Source organism: Pithys albifrons, chromosome 25, assembly GCF_047495875.1.
Source record: "Pithys albifrons albifrons isolate INPA30051 chromosome 25, PitAlb_v1, whole genome shotgun sequence".
Taxonomy (NCBI): Eukaryota; Metazoa; Chordata; class Aves; order Passeriformes; family Thamnophilidae; genus Pithys; species Pithys albifrons.
In genome coordinates, this window is record NC_092482.1 from 547,294 (window position 1) to 569,817 (window position 22,524).

At 59.3% G+C, this 22,524-nt stretch overlaps 2 protein-coding genes across 2 annotated transcripts; both read left to right on the plus strand.

Annotated features, from left to right (window-relative positions):
* The first annotated feature begins 266 nt into the window (after positions 1-266).
* On the plus strand, positions 267-9,843 carry KCNH4 (potassium voltage-gated channel subfamily H member 4). Its single transcript, XM_071577218.1, has 16 exons — positions 267-426; positions 3,003-3,236; positions 3,350-3,481; positions 3,636-3,763; positions 4,682-4,925; positions 5,128-5,285; positions 5,607-5,814; positions 6,015-6,209; positions 6,395-6,594; positions 6,966-7,215; positions 7,319-7,533; positions 8,399-8,446; positions 8,533-8,873; positions 9,002-9,108; positions 9,191-9,267; positions 9,339-9,843. The coding sequence occupies exons 1-16, from the start codon at positions 351-353 to the stop codon at positions 9,771-9,773; spliced, it is 3,048 nt and encodes a 1,015-aa protein (XP_071433319.1). The 5' UTR covers positions 267-350; the 3' UTR covers positions 9,774-9,843.
* A 407-nt stretch (positions 9,844-10,250) lies between these two features.
* RAB5C (RAB5C, member RAS oncogene family) lies at positions 10,251-22,300 on the plus strand. The gene is made up of 6 exons (XM_071577213.1): positions 10,251-10,340; positions 18,120-18,358; positions 19,384-19,535; positions 19,821-19,943; positions 20,670-20,763; positions 21,165-22,300. Exons 2-6 carry the CDS (start codon positions 18,193-18,195, stop codon positions 21,278-21,280), a joined length of 651 nt encoding a protein of 216 aa, XP_071433314.1. The 5' UTR covers positions 10,251-10,340; positions 18,120-18,192; the 3' UTR covers positions 21,281-22,300.
* Positions 22,301-22,524: the final 224 nt, after the last annotated feature.

The following is a 22,524-nucleotide window of genomic DNA, read 5'->3' on the forward strand; positions in this document are numbered from 1 at the left end:
GGAGGGCCGCAGGTCCTGCTCCTTCCTCCGTGGGCCCAGGGGGGCCGGGGCTGAGCGGGTCCTGGAGCCGGGGGAGTCCCGACGCCTCCCCGTTCGGCGGGTGCGGTGCCGAGTCTGTGCCGAGCCGGTCCCGGCGCCACCAACGCGATGCGCCGCGGGGACCAAGTGCCGTGCCCGCGGGCGGGGGCCCGTGTCCGTCGGTGCCGAGGCCCCTCCCGGTGCCGGGGCGGGGCGGGGGCGGGCCGGGAGCCCCGGGCGGGCCGGGATCAGCCCGCGACGCTGCGGAGGGCCCGGGGGCGGCGGAGGCAGCCCCGCCGCCGCAGCCCCTCGGCGGGCGGCCGGGCGGGACGATGCCGGTGATGAAGGGGCTGCTGGCGCCTCAGAACACTTTCCTGGACACCATCGCCACCCGCTTCGATGGCACACGTAAGGCCGGGACCGGGCCGAGGAGGTGGGAGGTGTGGGGGGTGACAGGGCGGGGGTGGCGATGCCCGCAGGAAACTGCGAGGGGACAGGACTCGGTCGGGCCACGGAGCCCCCGCGGCTTGGCCGAGCGCGATCATCCACGCGCTGTTCGTGGACCCTTCCGTGTCCGTGTCCGGGCTCGGTGCTCCGGGACTCCCCCTGTCCCTGTCCCGGCCGCCCCGACGATGCTCTCTCCGCGCCCGCCGCCGGTGCCGCTCGGTGTCGCCCCCGGTGCCGCTCGGTGTCGCCCCCGGTGCCGCTCGGTGTCGACGCAGCCGGGCTCAGCACCAGGGACAGATCCCGGTGGCGGCGGGAGGTGCCGTGCGGGGCCCCGGCAGGGGCGGAGGAGCCCCGGAGGGCGCAAGGCGGGTCTCACGCCGCCGGGGCTGACCTGGGATCCCCGGGGCCCCGCGTTACCCCGTCCCGTTCCCGAGCGGTGTCCGTGTCTCCGGGCGCTGAGCTCCCTCCCCTCTGTTACCGTGTGCCAGGGCCAGGGTGGATTGAAGCCGGGATGGATAGAAGTCGGGATGGATCATGCCCCGGGGCCATCCCTGCTGACACCACACACCACCCGGAGAGGAGCCGCGTTCAGGGCTGACCTCAGCTCCCAGAGAAAACCACCCAGAGCAGGGGGCTCCCAGGCCAGCTGCCTGCAGGGCTGGGCATCTCCTCTCTTGCTGGGAGGGACCGGCATGAAGATGGCACTGGGTTTCCTGCAGCCACTTCTCAGGGCACCGTCGGGTACTCCGGGGCATGTGCTGGCTGCGATGCTGGGCTGGCTCCTGGCCTGTAGTGACACGGAGCCACCCTGTGGCTCAGGGGTCGTTTGCCCAGAGGAGCTGGGATTTGGGACGTTACATGTGGGATGTAATGTGTGAGGGGGCAGCTGGCCCCTGAGCCTTCCCAAGCTCCGACCGAGCTGTGCCTGGAGGTGCAGGGACAGAACCGCCTGTGCCTTGCGCGGGTATCCCACTGTCCTTCTGCACAGACACAGCGCCTGCATATGGCTCTCCAAGGGAAGGGCCCCCAGGAAATACCCCGATGCAAAGCCCTGGGAATTTGCCCCTGGAAGCCGGGCTTTGCCTCGAAGCCCCTGGCAGCCCCTTGCCCGCAGGTGCCCAACCGCCTCTGGGCACTTTTAAACAGTGCGGGGCTTTGCAGGTTTGATGTGCCTCTTATCGGCTTTATCTGCCATGGAGAGGGGTTTAGCGCACTGATACTCGGTGGGAGTTAACCCTGCCTCTCCCGGGCATCCTCTGTGCTGGGCCCGAGGCTCCTGGTGAGGCACGCTGGCCAGCATAACTGGGGGATACTGAGACCCTCAGGGCTACATCCCCCAGCTTGGTGGAGCCACTCCCAAATGCAAACCCTTGTTTTCTTTTCTAATAACACATCCTGGACATCACCATAATCCCAGCTCCCCAGAGCCAAAATCTGGCTTTAGTCACAGCTTCAGGCTATTTTTGCTTCTCCGAGCTAATCCTGGGCTGAGCTGTGCTGTGGTGGCCCCACTGCACCCTCATCAGCCAGGGCTGCCCGTGGCTCCAATTCCCTCCCTCCTGCAGCCTCTGCTGCCCTTGCCCTCCCCTGGAACCGCTTTGCCCACAGTGTGCAGGTGTTGGCATCACTGTGGGTTCCTCTCTGCTATGAGAGGGAGCAGAGCACATCTGCCTGCTCCTGGCTGTGTGGTGCAGGAGTTCTGGGCTGAGAACCCACCACTGGAGACCGTGGTGGAGTTGAGGACAGCCCTGTCTGCCCATGCAGGGTGCAATTGCAGCCCACGCTGGCCACACACCTGCTTCCTTGGCTCTGCTAGAGTGAGTCCATCTGTCTCACTGGCACAGGGACTGCAGCAGAAGCCACTGTGGACTCAGGGCAGAGCCCATGGCTGGGGGCTGCAGGGCAGAGCAGTCATTCTGTAACTGGGCAGGGCATAGGGCTGGCGATGGCTTTACTGTGCCTGGTGCCACCTCCCTGCAAGGGCAGAGTCATGCTGGGAAAGCTCTGTGGTGCTGATAGACTGAGGATGCTGTAGCTCACCTCTCACTCATGCTGGCTGGCCACCAGCCCTTGACTTCCTCCAGGCTCCTGGCTTTTCTCCCACCCTCTCAGCTGGTGCTATAGCACCCCAGACCTCTGGGGATCTCAGCACCACAGCTGGGCACCCCTGGGCTGGCAGCACCCAGCTGGGTGTGCTGCTGCTCCTGCTAAGCTGCCTGAGCCTGGGCAGAGCTGGAGTGGCAGATGGTGAGGGCGAGGCGTGAGTCGCCTCGCGTGGGCAATGGGGGCCGCGAGAAGAATCCAGGGTCCTTCCCCTTCCAGTGCATGAGACTGGGGTCCTGCCAGGGCTGGGGCCTCTGGGGCAACATGGAAGGTGATAGGTGAGCTCTGGGAGCAGCTGGGGGCAGCCAGATGGGAACCTGACTCTGCTTCTCAGAGGGACTTGTGTGGGGCTGGGAGGGCTGGGCAGGCTGTGCTGCCCTTTGGGCCCCATCGTGTGGCCCCAAGTCCTCAGGGACAGCTGTGTCTCCTTTCAGACAGCAATTTCATCCTGGCCAACGCACAGGGCCGGTGTGGCTTCCCCATCGTCTACTGCTCTGACGGCTTCTGCGACCTCACCGGCTTCGCCCGCACCGAGGTCATGCAGAAGAACTGCAGCTGCCGCTTCCTGTGCGGGGTCGAGACCAGCGAGCCCGTCCTGCAGGGCATCGAGAAGGCTCTGGACGGCAGGCAGGAGTACCAGTCCGAGGTCTGCTTCTACAAGAAGGGTGGTGAGTGGCGCTGGGGCTGGGTCCCTGCCCGCAGCTCCGGCTGGCCCTGGGGGGAAGCCACCAAGCAGCGGGGCTGGGCTGCCCTGCCTTCACCACCCTTTTCCTCCACGCAGGAGCTGCCTTCTGGTGCTTGCTGGACATCATGCCCATCAAGAATGAGAAGGGGGAGGTGGTACTCTTCCTCTTCTCCTTCAAGGACATCACAGAGAGCCGGGGCAGGAGCCACCAAGGGGACAAAAAGGAGGGTGAGCCATGGCTGTGGGATGGGGATGGGATTTGGGGAGAAGTGTGTTTGGTGGGCATGTGCAAAGGGAATCCCTGTTCCCTGGAGGGTTCTGCCTGCCATGTACACTCTTGGCACAGCACTCTCACTAACCCAGTGTGTCTTGTCTGCTGCAGAGAAGCAGAGGAACAAGAAGCCTGGAAGTTCACACCTGCGGGCCGCGCGCAGGCAGGGCCGGACGGTGCTGCACCGAATCAGCAGCCAGTTTGCCAGGAGGGACCATGGCGAGGTGAAAATCAACCGTGTAAGGACTGGGGAGACCATCAGCTTCATCCAGTGCCTCCCGAGCCAGGGCTGCAGTGCACTGGCAGTGCAGCAGCTCTCTCAGGGGCAGATCCCAGCAGAGCCCAGCCTTGCTGGGATGTTGTTCCCATGCACACTCATCCCTGGCCTCCTCAGCACCAAAGTGCTCCCCATCCCTGGCAGCCACATGTGTTTGCTTGGCAGCAGAACAGCCCAGCACGTGCCCAGAGCTTGCCATGAGGACAGCAGGTCTGGCAGCTGTGGCAGGGTTGTGCCTCTCCTCACACACTTGCTGTCAGGAAACTCTGGTGCTGGCTCTGAGCGCAGCTGTCCTGGCCCCAGGGAGCACCGTTACCAGGCTGCCAGAGCCGTGGGGCCACCAGACAGGGTAGGGACCAGAGCTGGTCCTGTGCCAGCCCCTTCTCATGGCTGCAGTACGCAGCACAGGGTCCCCAGGCACCACCTGCAGCTGTGGGGCCAGATAGAGGGTCCAAGAGACACTAGAGCCCAGAGCTGGTGAGCATGTAAAGGGTGTCAGTGCATCCATGTTGAATTTTGGGGACTTGGGTGGGATGGCCCCGGCTCTGCCCTCAGTCAGAATGGCCACTCAGTGCCATGTCCCTGCAGAGGCAATCTTTGCACCAGAATGTGAATTGATACCTGACATGGTTCCACAGCTAGCAGCACCAGGGGATTACTGTTAACCTCACTGACTTCATGTTAATTGATGTGCCATAATCACACATTCTGTGCCCGTCTCTGAGGGTGACCTGAGTGCAGGGAAAGAGCATCCATCACCCTGGCATCAGGGGGTGGCAGCCAGACTGGCAAGACTAAGGGGGAGGAGGGCCTGTGGTGGCCCTCACCCCTCTTGCAGGCCCTTCACCATCCATGTACCACTCCACACTTGCTCCCACAGAATGTGTTTGAGGGCAAACCGTCCATCCCTGAGTACAAGGTGGCCTCGGTGCAGAAGTCCCGCTTCATCCTGCTCCACTACAGCATCTTCAAGGCGCTCTGGGACTGGCTGATCCTGCTGGCCACCTTCTATGTGGCTGTCACTGTCCCCTACAATGTGTGCTTCACGGGCACGGAGGACAGTCTGTCGGCCGCTCGCAGCACCATCGTCAGTGACATCGCAGTGGAGATGCTCTTCATCCTGGGTAGGTCTGTGCATGGAGCTGAGCATCCATCCAGGATGGGGGACAGGGATGAGAGCTGGGAGAGAGGGGAGATGTCATTGCAGTGCTCCTGCTGCTGGCCCTGAGCACTCTGGGAGTGAGACCTGCATTGGCTGTGGATGCTGGCTCTGCTCCACCAGCCACAGCAGGGGTGGTGAGGGGTGGTCCTGCTTTCCTGGGGCAGACATTATCCTGAACTTCCGGACAACATACGTGAGCCAGTCAGGCCAGGTGGTATACGACCCCCGCTCCATCTGCATCCATTACGTGGCCACCTGGTTCTTCGTGGATCTGATCGCTGCTCTGCCCTTTGACTTGCTCTACATCTTCAACGTGACTGTGGTGAGGCCACTGGCATAAAGGCGGCCTCTGATAGCAAAGCTGCCGTCCACCCTCCTGTTGCCCACCTCCCTGCCCCTCTCCAGCACCCACATCTCCCATGCAGGATTTGGTGCCCTGACAAGCTGTGACCCTGATTGCCTGCTAGATGTGCTAGATGCTGGGCATGGGGATGGAAGGCTGCTTGGGGAGGACCTCTCCTCTCACCCACAGGCCCCTTAGTCTGGGAGTGGCAAAGGGTCCCTGCCCTGGGGAGAGGTGCTGGGGTCTCTTCTTGCCCCTGCTGGCAGCTCCACCAGGTTCACTTGCCTGCCTGCCCCCCAGACGTCACTGGTTCACCTGCTGAAGACGGTGCGGCTGCTGCGGCTGCTGCGGCTGCTGCAGAAGCTGGACCGGTACTCGCAGTACAGCGCCATGGTGCTCACGCTGCTCATGTCCATGTTTGCACTGCTGGCACACTGGATGGCCTGTATCTGGTACGTCATTGGCCGCAAGGAGCTGGAGAGCAACGACCCCCGCACCTGGGACATCGGTGAGTAGGGAGTTGGGGACGGGTCGGGGTGCTGGGTCCCTCCATGCCATGGGCAGAGGGCACTCCTGTGGGGCAGAGGTGCCAGGGGTGCAGCCCTCAACACTGGGTCTTGCTGCAAAGTGAGGTCGGGGCATGGAGGGCCCTGGGTGTGGGGCACCAGCCCCTCGGCGAGTGCTAATAACCCTGGGCTGTCTTGGCAGGCTGGTTGCACGAGCTGGGCAAGAGGCTGGAGGCTCCTTACATCAACAACTCGGTGGGGGGCCCCTCCATCCGCAGCACCTACATCGCCTCCCTCTACTTCACCCTCAGCAGCCTGACCAGTGTGGGCTTTGGCAATGTCTGTGCCAACACTGATGCCGAGAAGATCTTCTCCATCTGCACCATGCTCATTGGGGGTGAGGGGGGAGCAGGGCTGGGTGGGCTCACCTCCAGCTGCTGGAGCAATGGGTCCCCAGCAGGTGCTGGGGGAGGTGATGGACACGTGTACCATGTGAGACAGCCCTGGGCTGGGGTTTGGTGGCTGTCCTGTGCTGGCCCCAGCTGCCCCTCATCAGGCCTGACACTGCCCTCCCGCGCTCAGCCCTGATGCACGCCGTGGTCTTTGGGAACGTCACAGCCATCATCCAGCGCATGTACTCCCGCCGCTCACTCTACCACACCCGCATGAAGGATCTCAAGGACTTCATCCGTGTCCACCGCCTGCCCCAGCAGCTCAAGCAGAGGATGCTGGAGTATTTCCAGACTACCTGGTCGGTGAACAACGGCATCGACACCAATGAGGTAGGAGGTGTTGGTGGGGCTGGGCCAGGCCCCTCTGGCCCAGTCCTGCACTCAGCACAGGGATGATGGGCCTGGCAGGGCCAGCTCTAATGTGGTGCTGGAGGGACCAGGTCTGGGGCAGATTCCTGCCAGCACGGGGAGCAGAACAGACATGTGGAGCAGAGGCAGACCATTACCACAGCCAGGGCCCTCCTCTGCCAGCTGGGACTGGTGGGCTCTGCTGAGGCACCAGGGCAGATGAGCAGAGAATTCCCTGATCCAGAAAGGCACCTGTCCCCTGGGGCTGCCAGGCTGGCTGTGGGAAGGCTTCTCTTTGCTCCCTGTTCCCTCCCTGCCTGCTGTGCCCAGCGCCCCGGCCCCGCTTTCCCCAGCTCCTGCACGACTTCCCCGATGAGCTGCGTGCAGACGTGGCCATGCACCTCAACAAGGACATCCTGCAGCTGCCCGTCTTCGAGACAGCCAGCAGGGGCTGCCTCCGCTCCCTCTCGCTCCACATCAAGACCTCGTTCTGTGCCCCGGGGGAATACCTGCTGCGCCAGGGTGACGCACTGCAGGCCAACTACTTCGTCTGCTCCGGCTCCCTCGAGGTGCTGAAGGACAACGTGGTCCTGGCCATCCTGGGTGAGGGCAGGCGGTGTGGGCTCTGCCCCAGCCCCTCCTGCTGCCCGGCGGGGTGAGGGGCCCGGGGCTGGCACTGCTAGTCCACCCTGGTCCCCTTCTGCAGGCAAAGGAGATTTGATCGGAGCTGACCTGTGCAGCACAGACCAGGTGATCAAGACCAACGCGGATGTGAAGGCGCTGACCTACTGCGACCTGCAGCACATCGGGCTGCGAGGGCTCTGTGAGGTGCTGCAGCTCTACCCTGAGTACGCCAGCAAGTTCACGGCCGACATCCATCAGGACCTGACCTTCAACCTGCGGGAGGGCAGTGAGATGGAGGTGGGTGCATGTCCTGCACACAGCCAGGGAAGGGGAGTCTGCACTCCCTGCTTGCAGTCCCCAGGCTCCAAGGCTGGGGCAGAGGCTGTGGCTCTGCCACCCCTGTGTGCAGGTACATCCTGTCCTGGCTCTGCGCAAGCCGGGAATTTTGAGAAAGAGTATTTGCAATGCAGGAGGCTGAGGCAGATGGAAGGCTTGGAAATGGAGTTGGAGGGAACTGGGGGGCACTGCAGGATAGGCAGCAGGGCACAGCCCCCTGGAGCACAGGAGGCAGCTGGGGCTGCAGGTTGAGTCATGCAGATGGCTCCGGCAGCTGGGGGATGTTCTGCTGCAGAAATTGCTCTGCAGTGGTTTTCCTCCCCCAGCTTTGCTGTGAGAGGACGGGGGCTCCTCCGGAGCATCTCCCAGTACCCACCACCCCCAAGCCTGGTGGAGGGGGGGTGGGACATCACTTTCTGGGTCCCAAACAGCCAAACCCACCATGTCCATTGCACAGGAGGGTGTAAATAAAGGGTAGAGGATGCCGGGAGTGTGCACCAGGTCCTGCAGAAGCCCTGTCAAGCTCCTCAGCTGGCTGTACCCTCCAGGCAAAGCTGGTTCTCTGATAACTGAGCCTGGGCTGAGACTGGCGACACAGTCTTGGCTCTGGCTCAGGCCGAGATCAGGAAGTTCATCATTATCATGGCAGCAGGAGAGGAGGGAGAGCGAGTGGGGGGCTGTGGAGGCTGGGGCTGATGTGTGGGGCTGTGTGGTTGTCCAGGGGGGCACCGAGAGGCCAGGGGGCCTTGGGACCTGCAGCCAGTCCCCGGGGAGCTGTGCAGGGTCGTGCCTGCTGCTGAGCCGGTGCCATCTGCCCTCTCCTCAGGGGCTCTGTCGCTACTCCCGCTCGCCGCGGCTGTCGCAGGTTCTGCAGGTTCGTACCGTACCGGGGCGATGGGGGGAGGACGGGGCAGGGGTGGCCATGCCCGGGCCCAGCCGTGACCTCCTGGCCAACCGCAGCCCCGTCCGGAGAGCGGTGCTGCGCCGGAGAAACCCCTTCCCTCCATTCTGGAGGATGAGGAGGATCCCGACGAGGTCTTCCAGCCGTCGCCGGCCAGCCCGCCCCGCCGCAAGCTGCTGCTGCCCCCGCTGAGCAGCCCGGCGCGCCGCGGCTCCCTGGGCAGCCTCCTGGGCGATGAGCTGTGCCAGGTCTCAGCCCTGCGGCGCAACTGCCGCTCCCCGGCCCGCGGCCCCTCCGCGCAGTGCCGGCCCCGGGAGCGGGCTGGCAGCGCGGGCAGGAGGCCGGCGGAGCTGCTCATCCCCTCCCTGCACGCCCACGGCCCCCCGGACCTCAGCCCCAGGTACGGCTGCGACACGTGGGGGGCTCATCCCCCTGCCGCGGGGTCGGGGCTGCTCCCGGGAGCTGTGGGCACGGTGGCGGAGGGGGAAGGGGGGCACGCGGTGCAGCCCTCACCCCCTCCCGCTCCAGAGTCGTGGATGGGATTGAAGACAACGGGGGGACATCGGAGCCGCAAACCTTCTGCTTCAACACGGACTCGCCGCTGCTGAACGCGGCGAGGGACCCTCCCCACTCAGGTACCAACTGCTGGTCAAGGCCAGGACGCTGCCCCGGGGGCTCGGGGAGCCCCCTCTGCCACTGCCCCTGTCCTCCCGGCAGGGACCGACGTGGGCGGCCCAGCGCTGGCGGCGGAGGCAGAGCAGATAAAGCTGAGCATCAGCAGGCTCAACCTCGAGGTGCGGCGGGTCGGGGATGGGCGGGGGTCGCGGGGACACGGCCGGTGCTCAGCGCTGTCCGTGCCTTCCAGATCAACCACCTCAACCGGGAGGTTTCGCACCTCAGCCAGGAGCTGCAGGGCATGATGGTTCTGCTCAGGGGTCACCTGGGCGTCCCGCCGCTCCCCGCCTGTCCCTGCCGCCTGCCCTCGCCGCCCGCCGCCCCGGTGCCCCCCTCGCCGCCGGTGCCCTCCAGCTCCCGCAGCTCGCCCTCCGCCAGCCCCCGGGCCCGCCGCTGCCCGGTCCGCAGCCTCTCTGCCCACGCCGCCGCCCCGCGCCCCTGGGTGGGCATCGAGGGGCCGTGCCCGCCGCGGGGGGACAGCCCCGGCCCGGCCTCCCGCCGGGGCTCGGACTCGCAGCCGCCGCCGCTGCCACCGCGCTCCGCCCTGTCCTTCCCCGGCTGCCCGGCCGGGGCCTGGCCCCGCTCCCGCCCGCAGCCGCGCTCCGGCTCCGCCAGCTCCCGCTGAGTCCGCGGTCCCAGCACTCCCAGGGATTTTGATACGGTTTTATACTTGTCGCCCTCGGGGCCTTTTGTACAGCCCGGCGGGGCCCGGCAGCCCCGGGGCGAGCGGGGCCGGCGGGGACCGGGGGCGAACGTGGGGCCTGAAACCCGCCCTGGATCTGCGGGACCCACCGCGAGGGTCTCCGGGGCGCCCGGGGATCGCGGACGCTGCCGGCCCTCCGCCGCTGTAGCTCCCGTCGTTCCGGCCCTGCCGCGCTCCCCCGCGACACCGGGAAATAAAGGCTCTATTTTTCCAGCCCCGGCTCCGGTGTCTGTGCCCGCCCCGGGCACCCACCGGGCACTCCCGGACTACAACTCCCGGCAGCCCTCGCGGGCGCGCATGACGTCATGCCGGTATATGTGGGCGGGTCTGCGAGAGTGGGCGGGACAATGATGATTGACAGCCGGTGCTGCCTGTGGCCGGAGGGCGGGGGCGGAAGAGGCGGGAGAATCCGGAAGCGGAACGGGTAAAGGCGGAAGTGAGGGCTGGGGCCTGTGAGACGCACCGGCGGCGGCAGCGGCGCTGCGGGCGGTGAGCGGGGCCGGGGCCGGGGCCGGGGCCGGGGCCGGGGCCGGGGCCGGGGCCGGGGCCGGGGCCGGGGCCGGGGCCGGGGCCGGTCGTTCCGACGCGGCGGGGCGCGGCCCAGCCCGGGGGCGCGGCGCCGTTCCCCGGGATTTCGCCTGGCTGAGGCGGCAGCCGCGCCCCGACGCTCCGGGGTGCCCCGCGGTGGGAGCGGAGCGGGGGTCGCCGGCGCTGCTGTGCCGGACGGCGCGATGCCGCCGCGCCCCGTCGGGCTCCGTGAGCCGCACCGGCCGGTCGTGTATCCGCTGCTGTCGCGGGGCGGCGGCGCCTCCGGCCTGGTGGCCCCGGTGTGCGGGGAGCAGCATCGGGAGCGGGGCCGCGTCGGGCGGAGGGAGCGGCCCGGGGGACGGGCCCTGGCTCAGCGCGAACGTGCCGGCGGCGCTGTCGGGGCTCGGTCGGGCGCGGCGGGAGCAGCACCGGCAGCCCGTGCCTTGTGGCTGCCCCGGAGCCGCGTCCCGGCTCCTCTCCGGCGGCTGCGGCTGTTGGGAAGGTGAATGGATGTGGGGAAGGTGTGACACCTGCCAGGACAGGGGCGGTGGCGCGGTGGGATCGTGTTTTGTCGTAGCTGCTCGGCCTCTGAGGTGGGAGTAGGAACTGCAGGAACCGGGAGACCCGGTCGTGATCCCGGGAACTGCCGAACGCAGGGACGTGACCGGATCTGCTGCAAGCGGAGCCTGCCCTGGGCTGCTGCTGGTGCCCAGCACAGAGCTGTGCCCCCGGAGGGCCCTTGGGAAGGGCAGGGCTGGCGCTGCGGGGCCCTGAGCGAGGCACACGGGCTGCAGGGACGTTCTGTGGCTTGTCTGGAGAGGAGCCCTGGCCGAGGCCATCCCTGGGTCGCGGCACAGCGCGAGAGGCTCTGGCGTGTGAGCTGGGATCGCTCGGGGAGTGCCCGTGTGAGTGGGAGCAACAGGTTTGTGCTGCTGGATGTGCTGGAAGGCTCCAGCCCCGTTCCTGGTGATGCTGAAGGTGCTGGCTGAGCTCCTGGGGCTGGGCAGGGGTGGTGGCCCTGCAGGGAGCTCAGCCCAGCCCAGACACTGGCCCTGCTGACCTTCAGTTGCTGCCCTCGGACGGGGCTGGCGGAGCCCTGACCTTGGCTGTTCCCAGGCCTGTAAGGAAGGCAGGGAGGAGAATGTGCCCAGGGACTATTTTAAGTCTGGTGTGGAACAACTTGCCTCTACTATTCTTAGCTTTTTTTGTGGAGGGTCAGCACACTTGAGCTGCCCTGTTTGCAGCCTGACATGGGGCCTGTGCTGCGGGGTCAGGGCTCCTGAGCCAGCTCTGAGCCAAGAGACCAAACTCAGTCCATGTTGCCTTGACGTGCCATGCTGTCTGAGTGAGCTTCCTTGGAATGTCCTGATAACAACCACTACTGCTCTGACTCTAAAAGTCTTCTATGTTTCTTTTTGGCTCACCAGGATAATAAGGTGAAAGAAGGGTGACTGAAAAGCGTGAAGAATTCAGGATAGTGTCTGTAGGCAGCTACAAGGTAACATTGGTCTTGATGTGTTCTTGGAGTGAGCACAGCAAGTAAAGCACAAGTCTGGCTGGACCTGGGAGGTCAAGGACAGCAATGCTTGGAGTTATAACTGGGGCTTAGTGCTGAAGTTGCCTCAGACTCTTCTTGAGTCATAAGTTTGTTGGAACAGTCAATACCTTCACAGTAAAAATCTGCCTCTTAAGTGACCTTCCCTTCTAAGATGATCTGGCTGATTTGGTCACTTTTTGTTTAAGGTCTCACCAGCCACTGTGGGTCCCTCGAGGCTCTCTGTAAGTAGGTGCTGATGCCCCTTCAGGTGAGGGAACAACCCAGGCAAGGTGAGATGGACTCATGGAGAATGGTTTGAGTTACTGGAGAGCATGAGGGGAAGGCTGGTTTGGCATCTGGATGTGAATATAGTAAATTAGAACACTTGTCTAGTTTTGCATAAACAGAGTTGGTTTCAGGTCCATTTGCTTTCCTGTGAAACCAGTGCTGAGTTGGGCAATGTCTGCAAGGAAGTATCTGGTGATGTGTGTGCTTGGCCAAACCTGATAGTTGTGATGAGACAAGGAATTATCTCCATCACAGCAAAGCTCTTCTGCATCTGGAGAGGGATCAGCTCTGGAGCTGCTCTAGGCCCTGCCAGTCACATCTCTGGATCCAAACCCCCTCACTGCTGCCTGGTCAGTGGATGGGGGTCATGGCATCTCCCTGAGCAGGGAGGGGGAAGGAATGCCAAGTGCTTTCAGACACAGGAAATGAAATGGGAACACTTCTAATGAAGTGGGTGTAGCCCAAAGTATTCCTGTCAGCAGACTTAAAAGAGGGTAGAATGTAGAAATGTTGGAGTCAGCTGTTTTCTTCCCTTGGGCTATGAAGTTTGCAGCTCTCATGCAAGTCCTGAGAAGTTGTTGGAGTAACACTGAAAACACTCCAGACTGGCCAGAAACAGGGAGCCTTCCTGGACATGACAGCACTGGGGATGGATAGAGCTTTGTCTGAGTCCTGGAGGGAATGGTGTCCTCCCCTGGAGCACAGCAATGAGCTGCTGGAGCAGTTCTGCATAAACAGATAAGAAAACACTGGTTTTCATGTTTGCTTTGGTTTGGTAGAGCTCCAAATAAGGAGCTGCTTGAGGCAGGAGGTCTTTGTGCCGTCTGGGAAAGATACTCTGAAGGTCACGGATTCTTTGCAGTGCAAATGGCACTTTGTGGCCTTGCGTTGCTGGTGCTGCCTCCTTGCCCACAGAACAGTGGGTGCCATCCCAGGCACGTGGGGCTGGGAGAAGCTGTGTCTGTCCAGGGCACCTGGGCAGGGAGCAAAGTCAGGAGCAGGAGTTAAAGAACCTTGGCTGCAGAATTAAAACCTTGGTGCTTTTGTTCCATTTGAGTAGGTCCAGGCTGCACTCAGGAGTTGCTCCTCCAGCCTTGCTGTGCCCTGTGTTCTCTGGAACTGCACCAGGTTCTTGCAGTGCTGAGGGAAACTGAAAGTGGGTGAGGACTCCAAGAGGGAGCTGCTGTGGCACAGGGAATGTGAGGACTCTGCTCCTACAGCAAGAGAGCAGCGAGTGTGAGATGAGGGCGATGTGTGGAAGGAAGATGATGTGCTGAAGGGATAGTAAGAGCAGGGTGGTGGCCTTGAAATCTCTGAGGATAAAATTGTTTTGGAAAAGCTGCTTTGAAAAACAGTCTGCTCTGGAGGCCAAGGCTGTGCAGATGTCAGGAAACAGATGTGTGTGTGAACAGCAAGAGTGGGAGCTGGTGCTACAGAAACAAGTAGACTTGTTCAGGGCTGTAGCTACCAACAATGAGTAATTAAACTTTGGATTGGAAATTCTGTTTCTCTGTAACTGTGAGCAGTGTGTCCATGTCACTGGGAGTCTCGCACATGGGACTGCACAGAGAAGTTGTTACACTGTCATAAGTTAGTCACAGCTGTAGGAGTGCTGCTGGAACTGCTGTCTAAGCTGATCTGGGTCTGTGGATCTGCATTTTGGGGCTGCGGTGCAGCTGCAGTGACAAATTCCCCACTTGGGGCAGTTTCTGAACTCTGGGCTGTGGCCTCAGCACACTGAGGGCTCTTTCTCTGGGGAGGGAGGTGCGTGTTGTCTGTGGAAAGGTGAACTATTAATACTGATCAGACTTCATGGGACTGAGGTCTGTAGTTCAAGCAGGTTTCCTGGCTCATCTCTTCTGTAACATCTGGGTCTGTTTCTCCTACCCCTGCAGCCTGGACTCTCCTGCACTCAGGCTCTGACAGGTTGTTCTTGTTAATCATATTGATGAACTGGAGTGTCAGGCTGACACTCCATGCTGTGCTGACCTGGGCTGGGGGGCCCCCGAGTGGCTCTGGGGGGACCCACTGGCTGCTGGTCGTGCTCACAGAAGTTGCTCCTGCTGTCCAGCCTGGGAGTTGGGCAGTGCAGTGTGAGGTGAAGCAAAACCACCAGCCAACTTCAGGGCTTTCTTTGCCAAGGAATTCATGTAACACTGTCAGCTATTTAGCAAGATAAATACTTCACTGGGGCTTTTGTCTTGAGTATTTTGGTTCTAAGCCAACAAATCCCCAGTGAAGCAGCTCCTTGCATAGCTGAGAGCAGCAGCAGCCCTTTGAGTAACTGGATTCTTCAGGATTTGGTTTCTAAATATCCTCAGTTTTTAGAGTAGTCCTTGCTACTCGGTGAACAGGGGGAGAAAATATATATATTAGAGTCTCTAACTTCTGTCACCTTCAATGAGCAGCTTCCCTGTGGTGAGATTTTCTGCAGGGATTAACGTGGGGCTCTGACAGTAATTTCCCTGTGAAGATTGGGTTCTCTGTCCTGAGCTGGTTTGTTTGAAACGGGCTCTGTTGCTTTTCCACAGCATCCTGACAGCTCTGGAGAACTGCCCTGTGCTTGGACAGGCTGGGAATGCAGCAGCCCTGGCATGTGCTTTCTCATTTAGGGCCTCAGATTGTTGAATTTAATACTCCTGTCTGTGTGCAGGCCCCTCCAGCAAACCCTGGCAAGCAGGTGAGGTGTGGGAGAGGCACAAACTGCAGCAGGGATAGACCTGGAACTCTCACCTGTGGGACAGCATCAGGCTCTGGAATTTGTCTTTGATCTCGAAGCGAACAAGAGACTGTTTTAAGGGTTTACAATAAAAAATTGGTGCTCTTGCTGTGGGATGCAGAGCTCCTGCACTTGCTTCAGTGAGCAGGAGGTGGGTAGGGCAGGTAAACAAAACAGCACAAGCCTTTTTGTAGGTCTTGTGACTTCCCAAGTGCTGAGTTTCACCAGTTACAAGAGACTAGTAGGAAAATTCATGTCTGTTAATCTGGATGACATGAATACCACGCTGTGCTATTCCTTCTCATGGCCTCAACTGCTTGAATTAGCACAGCAGGCTGGGACTCAGCTGCTTTCCCTGGCCTGTGCAGAATTGCTGTGGTTATTTTGGTCTGCCTGACCCATGGCTCGAGTGTGGGTGAGCAGGGAGAGGTGCATGCCCAGTCTCTGCTGGAAAAGGGGATGAACAGCCTCCCCAGCATCAGAAATGGCTTCATACAGCAGGAAGCACTCCCTGTCCCTCAAGCCAGTGTCCACTGATGGGTTGGGCTGACCTAGTGTGGGTCCAGGCTGTGGAATTCAGCTGCCTGTTCCCCCTGGAGAGCTGAGTTGTGTCAGACAGGAACCCTCAAAGACGTTTGCATTGGCAGAAGCTGCCAAAGTGCCCACCTTGCCATGAGGCACACTTGTTGTCTGAGGCTTTGGTGGGCACTTCTTGCAGTTATTTGGTTCTCTCTGTGACCACCAGCTGGTCATCCTGATCTCAGGTGTTGTCCTTAGCCTGACACCATCTGTGACCAGTCAGGGTCTGAACTGTGTAAATTCCACTCAAACATCCCAAAGATCTGGCAGCTTCTCATGTGGACATGAAGTCGTGTAGCCAAACTTCAGACCACTCTTAGATGATGACCCAGTCCTCCATAATTAGTGGTGAAGGCTCTGGCTGCTGCCCTGCCTGTGCTGACCAGTGGCACTCCATGATGGGCTGAAGATAGAGGTGCTTGCCTGATTCTGCTGGAGTTCATGTAGCACAACCAGATGGCAAAACGCATCAAGATCCGAGGAAATACAGGTCAGGCTAAGTCTCTAGGATGTCAACAGACTCATTTCCTTGTTTTGCTCTGGGAATCACCCCTATCAGATTTCAGGAGGCTGTAACTCAGAGACATTCACACAGCATTTAATGTGCAGAACATTGGTCTGAAGCAGCAGCAGAGCTGATGGCCTGCCTGGGAACAAATACAAGGTTAAACAAGCCAAAGCTGTTCCCTTGCAAGCCCTGGTTGGAGGGAAAACTCCAAAAGGTGGAAGCTTCCTCAGGCTGACAGAGATGCAGAGCCACTGCTGAGCCTCACACCTGGCAGGGACTGAGCTGCTCCCTCACTGCCCAGCAAAGCCAGTTGCTGATTTGCTTCATCCTGTCAAATAATGTTTGCTCTCCCTTGGACAGTGCTACATGCAAGGACCCAGCTCTGAATTGTAGTTTCCTTGCTGTTCCAAGACTGCACAGGCCACTCAGAGCAACAACTTCACAGCTCTGGCTCTTGAAACATCTCACAGCACTTGGAAATTACTCCTTGTGGTTTCTGTCCTCCCTGCCAGCTCCAGTGACTGGTACCAGCCTAACAGCAGCTGTCTGACTGCTGCCTGGTCAGAGGAGTTTGAGGTGGAAGGTCTCTAGGTCAGATATACTCAAGTGTTTTGGAAGCTGCTGAGGTTCTCCAGCTGCTGGCACTCATGGGCTGTCCCTCCAGAGGTTCCCTGTCAAACTGGGATTGTTTAAACTTGAGGCACAGTTGAAGCAGCCTCAAGCAATCACAGCTGGACAGGCATTGGCCTGGAAAGCAGCTGTTTGAAACTCTCCTCTGTGCTGAGCAGGCCTGAGTGTCCTGTTCAGAGGACACTCTGCTCCAGTTCAACCTGCTTTAGGCTTCTTATTCATGGAAATCTGATATTTGCTGGGTAAATGCAGGATGCACCCAGAGTTTCTTCGTGGATACTCCCAGAACAAGGAGAAACTGGCTTTTGGGGCATTTTTTGCAGTTGTGTCTCAGCAAGCAGCCTGGGTTAGGAGAGCAGAAGGGAAAGTGGATGTGATCAGCTGTAGCAATATCATCCACAGGAGGTGGGAGTTGTGGTGGGTACAGGAAATACTCCTAATCCATAAGTGTGCCCTGGGAAAGCATTCCTGTTCTCTGCAGGCAGCAGAGCTCAGTGCTTGGGGAGGCCCTGGCACTCACCTGTGGGTAACTGGATGCCAACCAGCCTGTCCTGCTGTTCCTGCCATGGCTCTGTGCCCCCTGCACCACTCCAGAGGTTGGTGCTGGAGAGTGGATGGCACTGCTGATCCCAGGGGATGCTGCTGGGTTTGAACAGTCCTTGTGAAGAATGTGACCAGTGGCCTGATGACCTGGAATGCTGTAGGATAAGGGTGCTGAGGCAGCAGGATGAGTGTGGGAACCATTGGGTGCTGCCTCTGTGCTTGGGTCAGGTTGGGTGCTGATTCCTGGTGTGCAGTGGGGATGGGGAGGAGCTGTTGGCCTCTGAGGGGGCAGCCCCTGCTGCCAGGTGCTCTCCCTGCCCGTGGCAGACCACCTGCCTGGCTCCAGGGTTGTTCTTGGGCCACTGGGAGGTGCAGAATGTCATGGTGTAGGGGGCTTGGGCTGAACAGGTAACTCCAGAAACTCCCTTTGTCCAAATGCCTTGTGACCTGCAGAACTGTCTCTTGCCAGTGTGGCACTGAGGTGGTTCTGTATGGCATTAATAGTCTGAAATGCTTCTTTGTGAAGTCTGGAGTGGAGGAAGGAACTAAAGGTCAGCCTCAGTTACCTCCATGAACTGAGTAATTGCTGTTTGAATAGATGAAGCTCTAATAACACCCATTGTGTGCTGGCTGCTCCTCACCTGCCTCACCACAGCAAGGTGTGTGTAACATCCATGTGTTGTGGAAGTGCTGGAGGGCCCACTGGTGGGGAGGAGAGCTTGTGTTCACCTCTCTGGGAAGGCTCAGCAGGCTGTGATCCTGCTGCAGGAGCTGCTGCCTGGCAGGAACTGCCACATGGTGCTTGCAGCTGATAACTTTCCACCGTGGGAAGGAGCCACCACTGGCTTGTGCTGATGGTGCTGCAGATCAAACCACCCTTTAGAACTGGTGCAGCTGGTCCCTGAGTGTGTCACTAACTCTGACCTCCTCTTCCAGTTGCATCCTGCCTCCAGGTGGATCCCAGTGTGGAATCTCCAGCATCCCTAACTCTCAGCATTCCTAGGCCACAATGGCAGGTCGAGGTGGAGCTGCCCGACCGAATGGACCAGCAGCTGGGAACAAAATCTGCCAGTTTAAACTTGTTCTCTTGGGTGAGTCAGCAGTGGGGAAGTCCAGCCTGGTCCTGCGCTTCGTGAAGGGGCAGTTCCACGAGTACCAGGAGAGCACGATCGGAGGTGAGTGCCAGCTGCCTGTGGCCAGGAGGGGCTGACCTTGCTGGGCAGTGCAGGCTGTCAGAAGCAAGAGTGGCTATTTCAGTCTGGTCCAGGATTTTTGCTATAAATAGAGCCAAACAGTTAATGCATTAACTCCTGATTTGCAGTTTGTTTGTTGGTGTGAGGTTCAGCACAGCAGAGAATAATGCTATGGCAACCCTGTGCTCTGCCTCTGAGGCTTTGCTTCCAGTGCCTCAATTTCTGCTTCTAATTAGAACCGAGGCCTTCAGCTTGGTTTATAGCCCTTAACTATCTTTTCAGACCATGACCTGGTATTTTGGGGCTGTTTGTAGCCTGATGCTGTTAACTACTGCCACAGCACTTTCAAGTCTAGTAGTTATTTAGCTTGAAATTATCAGCACAGTGTCACCAGTCAAAGGCTGGTTGGCACCTGGGTCTGTGAGCAGCAGTTCTGGGAGGGGTGTCCTGACAAAAGGCTTGAGTTGTCCCTCTGTGACCCATCCAGGGAGTAAGCACAGCTCTAAGTGTGGCTTATGGGTAAGCAGGGCTTGATGCTCTGTTACAGAGGGTTATGTGGGCACTGCTCAGCCTCAGTGTGTGTCTGGGGCTGGTGTCTTTGTCCTGGGTGTAACGTGGCGTTAGATTTGCTGGAACAGTAAAACAACCACTTACTAAACTGGGAGTGTGACTGGGCTGAGTTTGGTGCTGTCACTGGTGCTCCCCAGGTCTGATCTTGGTGATGCCACAGCCAGACTGTGTGATCCCTGTGAAGGGCTGCTGGAAGGGTCTGGCCCTGTGGCTGCTCTGGGGGCTGGCTGCTGCCTGGGCTCTCTGGGCCACTTTCCCATCACTCCCTGTGAGCAGGGAGTGTCACACAGCAGAGCTGCAGCTCCCACAGTGAGGGGGACTGGCCTCTCCAGGGCTCTGCCCAATCCCACACAGCAGCAGAGCTGCTCTAAGCTCCTGGTGCTGGCTCTGGGCCTGTCCTGCTGGAGCTGAGGCAAACCACCCACCTTCTCTTGCAGCTGCCTTCCTAACACAGACAGTGTGTCTGGATGACACAACGGTGAAGTTTGAGATCTGGGACACGGCAGGGCAGGAGCGGTACCACAGCCTGGCCCCCATGTACTACCGGGGTGCCCAGGCAGCCATCGTGGTCTACGACATCACAAACACAGTGAGTGTGGGCTGGGCTTGGGGAGGCTCCAGGCTCCCAGTGCCCTGGGGAGGGTGTTGGAGGCAGAGCCCTGCAGGTTCCTGCCTGCAGGTGCCGAGTTCTTGACAGCTGCTCATGGCCTCTTCCTCAGCTCTGGCCAAGGCTGCGTGAGCTGATAAAGGGTCCTGCTGCCAAGTGCTGCAGAGGCAGAATGCTTCTCACAGGAAAGCCTTGTTCTAATCATATCTGCCCTGTGGATTCCTGCACGGCTGCCCTTCCTGACTGCTGCCTCCTGTTTGCTTCCAGGACACATTTGTACGAGCCAAGAACTGGGTGAAAGAGTTGCAGAGGCAGGCCAGCCCCAATATTGTAATTGCACTAGCAGGAAACAAGGCAGACCTTGCTACCAAGAGAGCTGTGGACTTCCAGGTGAGTGGGAATCCAGAGGACTTGTTACCTGAGCAGGTCAGGAAAGCAATTTTTTGTTTGAGGGAGATGGTGGCTCTGTGTAAAATGCTGAGGGAGGGTGAAGGTGAAGATTTGTGCTGAGGACCCCAGGATGCCCCTGAGCAGGGACTGTGCCCTGCCTTTCCCATGTGTCTGTCACAGCATGTGTGACACTGACTGGTGGCAGTTCTGGGGAATGTGGAGGAGGAGGAGGCCTCACAGAGCACAAGCTCCTATCCTCAATATCCTTTGCTGTCTTACTCGTCTGGGGCTGTCTGCAGGGTGTGATACATCATCTTCTGGGTACAAGACAGATAAGGAACTGCTCCCAAATTGTTCTCTGCTTTGCACAGCTCTTGCCTTGTGTCAGGCAAGCATTCAGGAGAGGCTCTTTGCAGCCTCTGACAGGATTGCTGTGATGTCCTTGCAGTGGGTGCCACTCTTCCAGCTGATGGAACACTGGGCAGTGTGTCTGTGTGTGGCTCAGTCAGGCTGTGCCCCAGCTCGCCTGTGGGACCCCAGCTGTGCAGGGCTGCCAGTGGAGCCTGTCCTTGAGCTGTCCTGGCCAGGCAGGAACTGGGGTGGCAATCTCTGGCCCAGGGTGGAACAGGGTTTCTCTGGTGGTTGGTTTGCTGACAACTGAAGTGTGTGAAGCTTGCTTGGGCCTCCTGGCAGGGTGCCTTCATTGCTCTGTGTGGTTGTTTGTAGGATGCACAAACATACGCAGATGACAACAGCTTGCTGTTCATGGAGACGTCGGCGAAGACAGCAATGAATGTGAATGAAATCTTCATGGCAATAGGTAACAACCTGTGTGTGGGGCTGGGGTAGTTCTCAGAGCCTGCAGTGTGTCCTGAGGAGGGTCCTGTGTCAACCAGGAGCTGGTGGCTCTTACTGGGACAGGTGTCCAGTTTGCCACTGAGGTTTGATCAGTCACTCTGAGTGTGTGTGCAGCCTTTGCCTTTTAAAGCTGGTTCCCTCTCCCTGTGTCTGGGCTAGTGAGGGAGGAGGAAGCAGAGCTGATGCCAGCCAGAGCCAGGAGTGGGTTGGTTTGCCACACAGTGCTGCTGCTGGCAGTGTCCTGTCCCAGACTCCTTTGGAAATGTGGGCTTGGGATGGTTCAGGCCGAGCCCAGAGTGGGGTGTGCAGCAGGAGGCGGTTGGGCTCTGTAGAGTCTCGTACTGATGCCCTGTTTCCTTCTAGCCAAGAAACTGCCAAAAAATGAACCCCAGAATGCTCCTGGTGGCCCAGGCAGGAATCGGGTGGTGGACCTTCAGGAGAGCAGCCAGCCGAGCAGGAGCCAGTGCTGCAGCAACTGAGCAGCCCCTCGCCCGCCAGGACGTGACTGGAACCCACGCTAACGATCGCACTTACCGTAGGGCGGCTGCTGCCGGCGCCGCTGTGATTCTCCATCCCTTTCTGATCATAGGCTGGAGGGAGTTCTTCCACCTGCACCTTTCTGTACAAATACTAATTCAATTCTAAGTCTTAAGTCACTTTTTTAATATATGAACTTCTGCTCTTCCCTCTTCCTGGTGGTGGTGGATGCAGGACCCAGTGTCTGCACAGCCAGCGCGGCCGTCCCGCGGGTGAGGCCAGCAGCACCCAGGTCCCACAGCACTGTAGTTTACTATGGGAAACAAAGGGATATTGGGACACGTGTTTAAAGTTCCCTGTCTGTAAGAGCTGAGGCTGATCCTGTATGATGTGCCCAGAACAACCACTAAACTGTAGCATTAGAGACAAACTCCGGCTCTTGGGCCACCTGTTGACCAAATCAGTGATGAGTATTTGGGGTGGGGCAGAGGGAAGCAAAACTGGTTTCTTCTGTATTTTGTATTGTATGTTTCTCCATGTAACCAATCAGTATCTTGTCAATATAGTACATCCAACGAGCTGCCTGTTGTCTTTCTTTGTTGGACTCCAGCATGCCAACTCTTCTTCTCTCTCGATTCTGTCGTAATGCACTAATCCTGTTGCAACTTTTGCAAAAAATCTTGTATAGAAAATTGTCCTTTTTTTGATGGTTGTGATGCCACTGATGTTGTTAACCCTGCTCTGGTGGGAATACACAAGGTTTACTGATGTACAGAGATGGGGTGGGGGAAACCTCGGGTAACCTGTCAGTGGGAGCAACGTGTATTGCAAAAGCCTGTAATTCCACAAAGAATGAAGGGAGGTATTAAATGGCTTCTGTTGCCAGACTCTAACTGATGTTGGCTGCTGCCTAGTGCCTAATGCAGTGTCTTATGCATCCTGGTATTTAAGAGGAACTGTCAACTTAGTCTTCAACACAAACTTCAGTTTTGTGTGATTAAAACAAAATTTTTATAAACCTATCATAACAACAATGTTCATGTTTCTTAATGCAGCAGTGACTGGACCTGAGCACAACAGTCCTGCTGGAGGCTGAGGTGTGCTGTGCTGCTTCTGATATATCCCACACCTTGGGAGGGAAATGGGGCCTTTCCTTCTTGGGGAGGGAGAAATGGAGCTCCTGTGCTGCTGCTCCTCCTCACAGTGGTGCTGCTGCTGTTTACTCAGCTTCAGTGTGCCCAAGGAA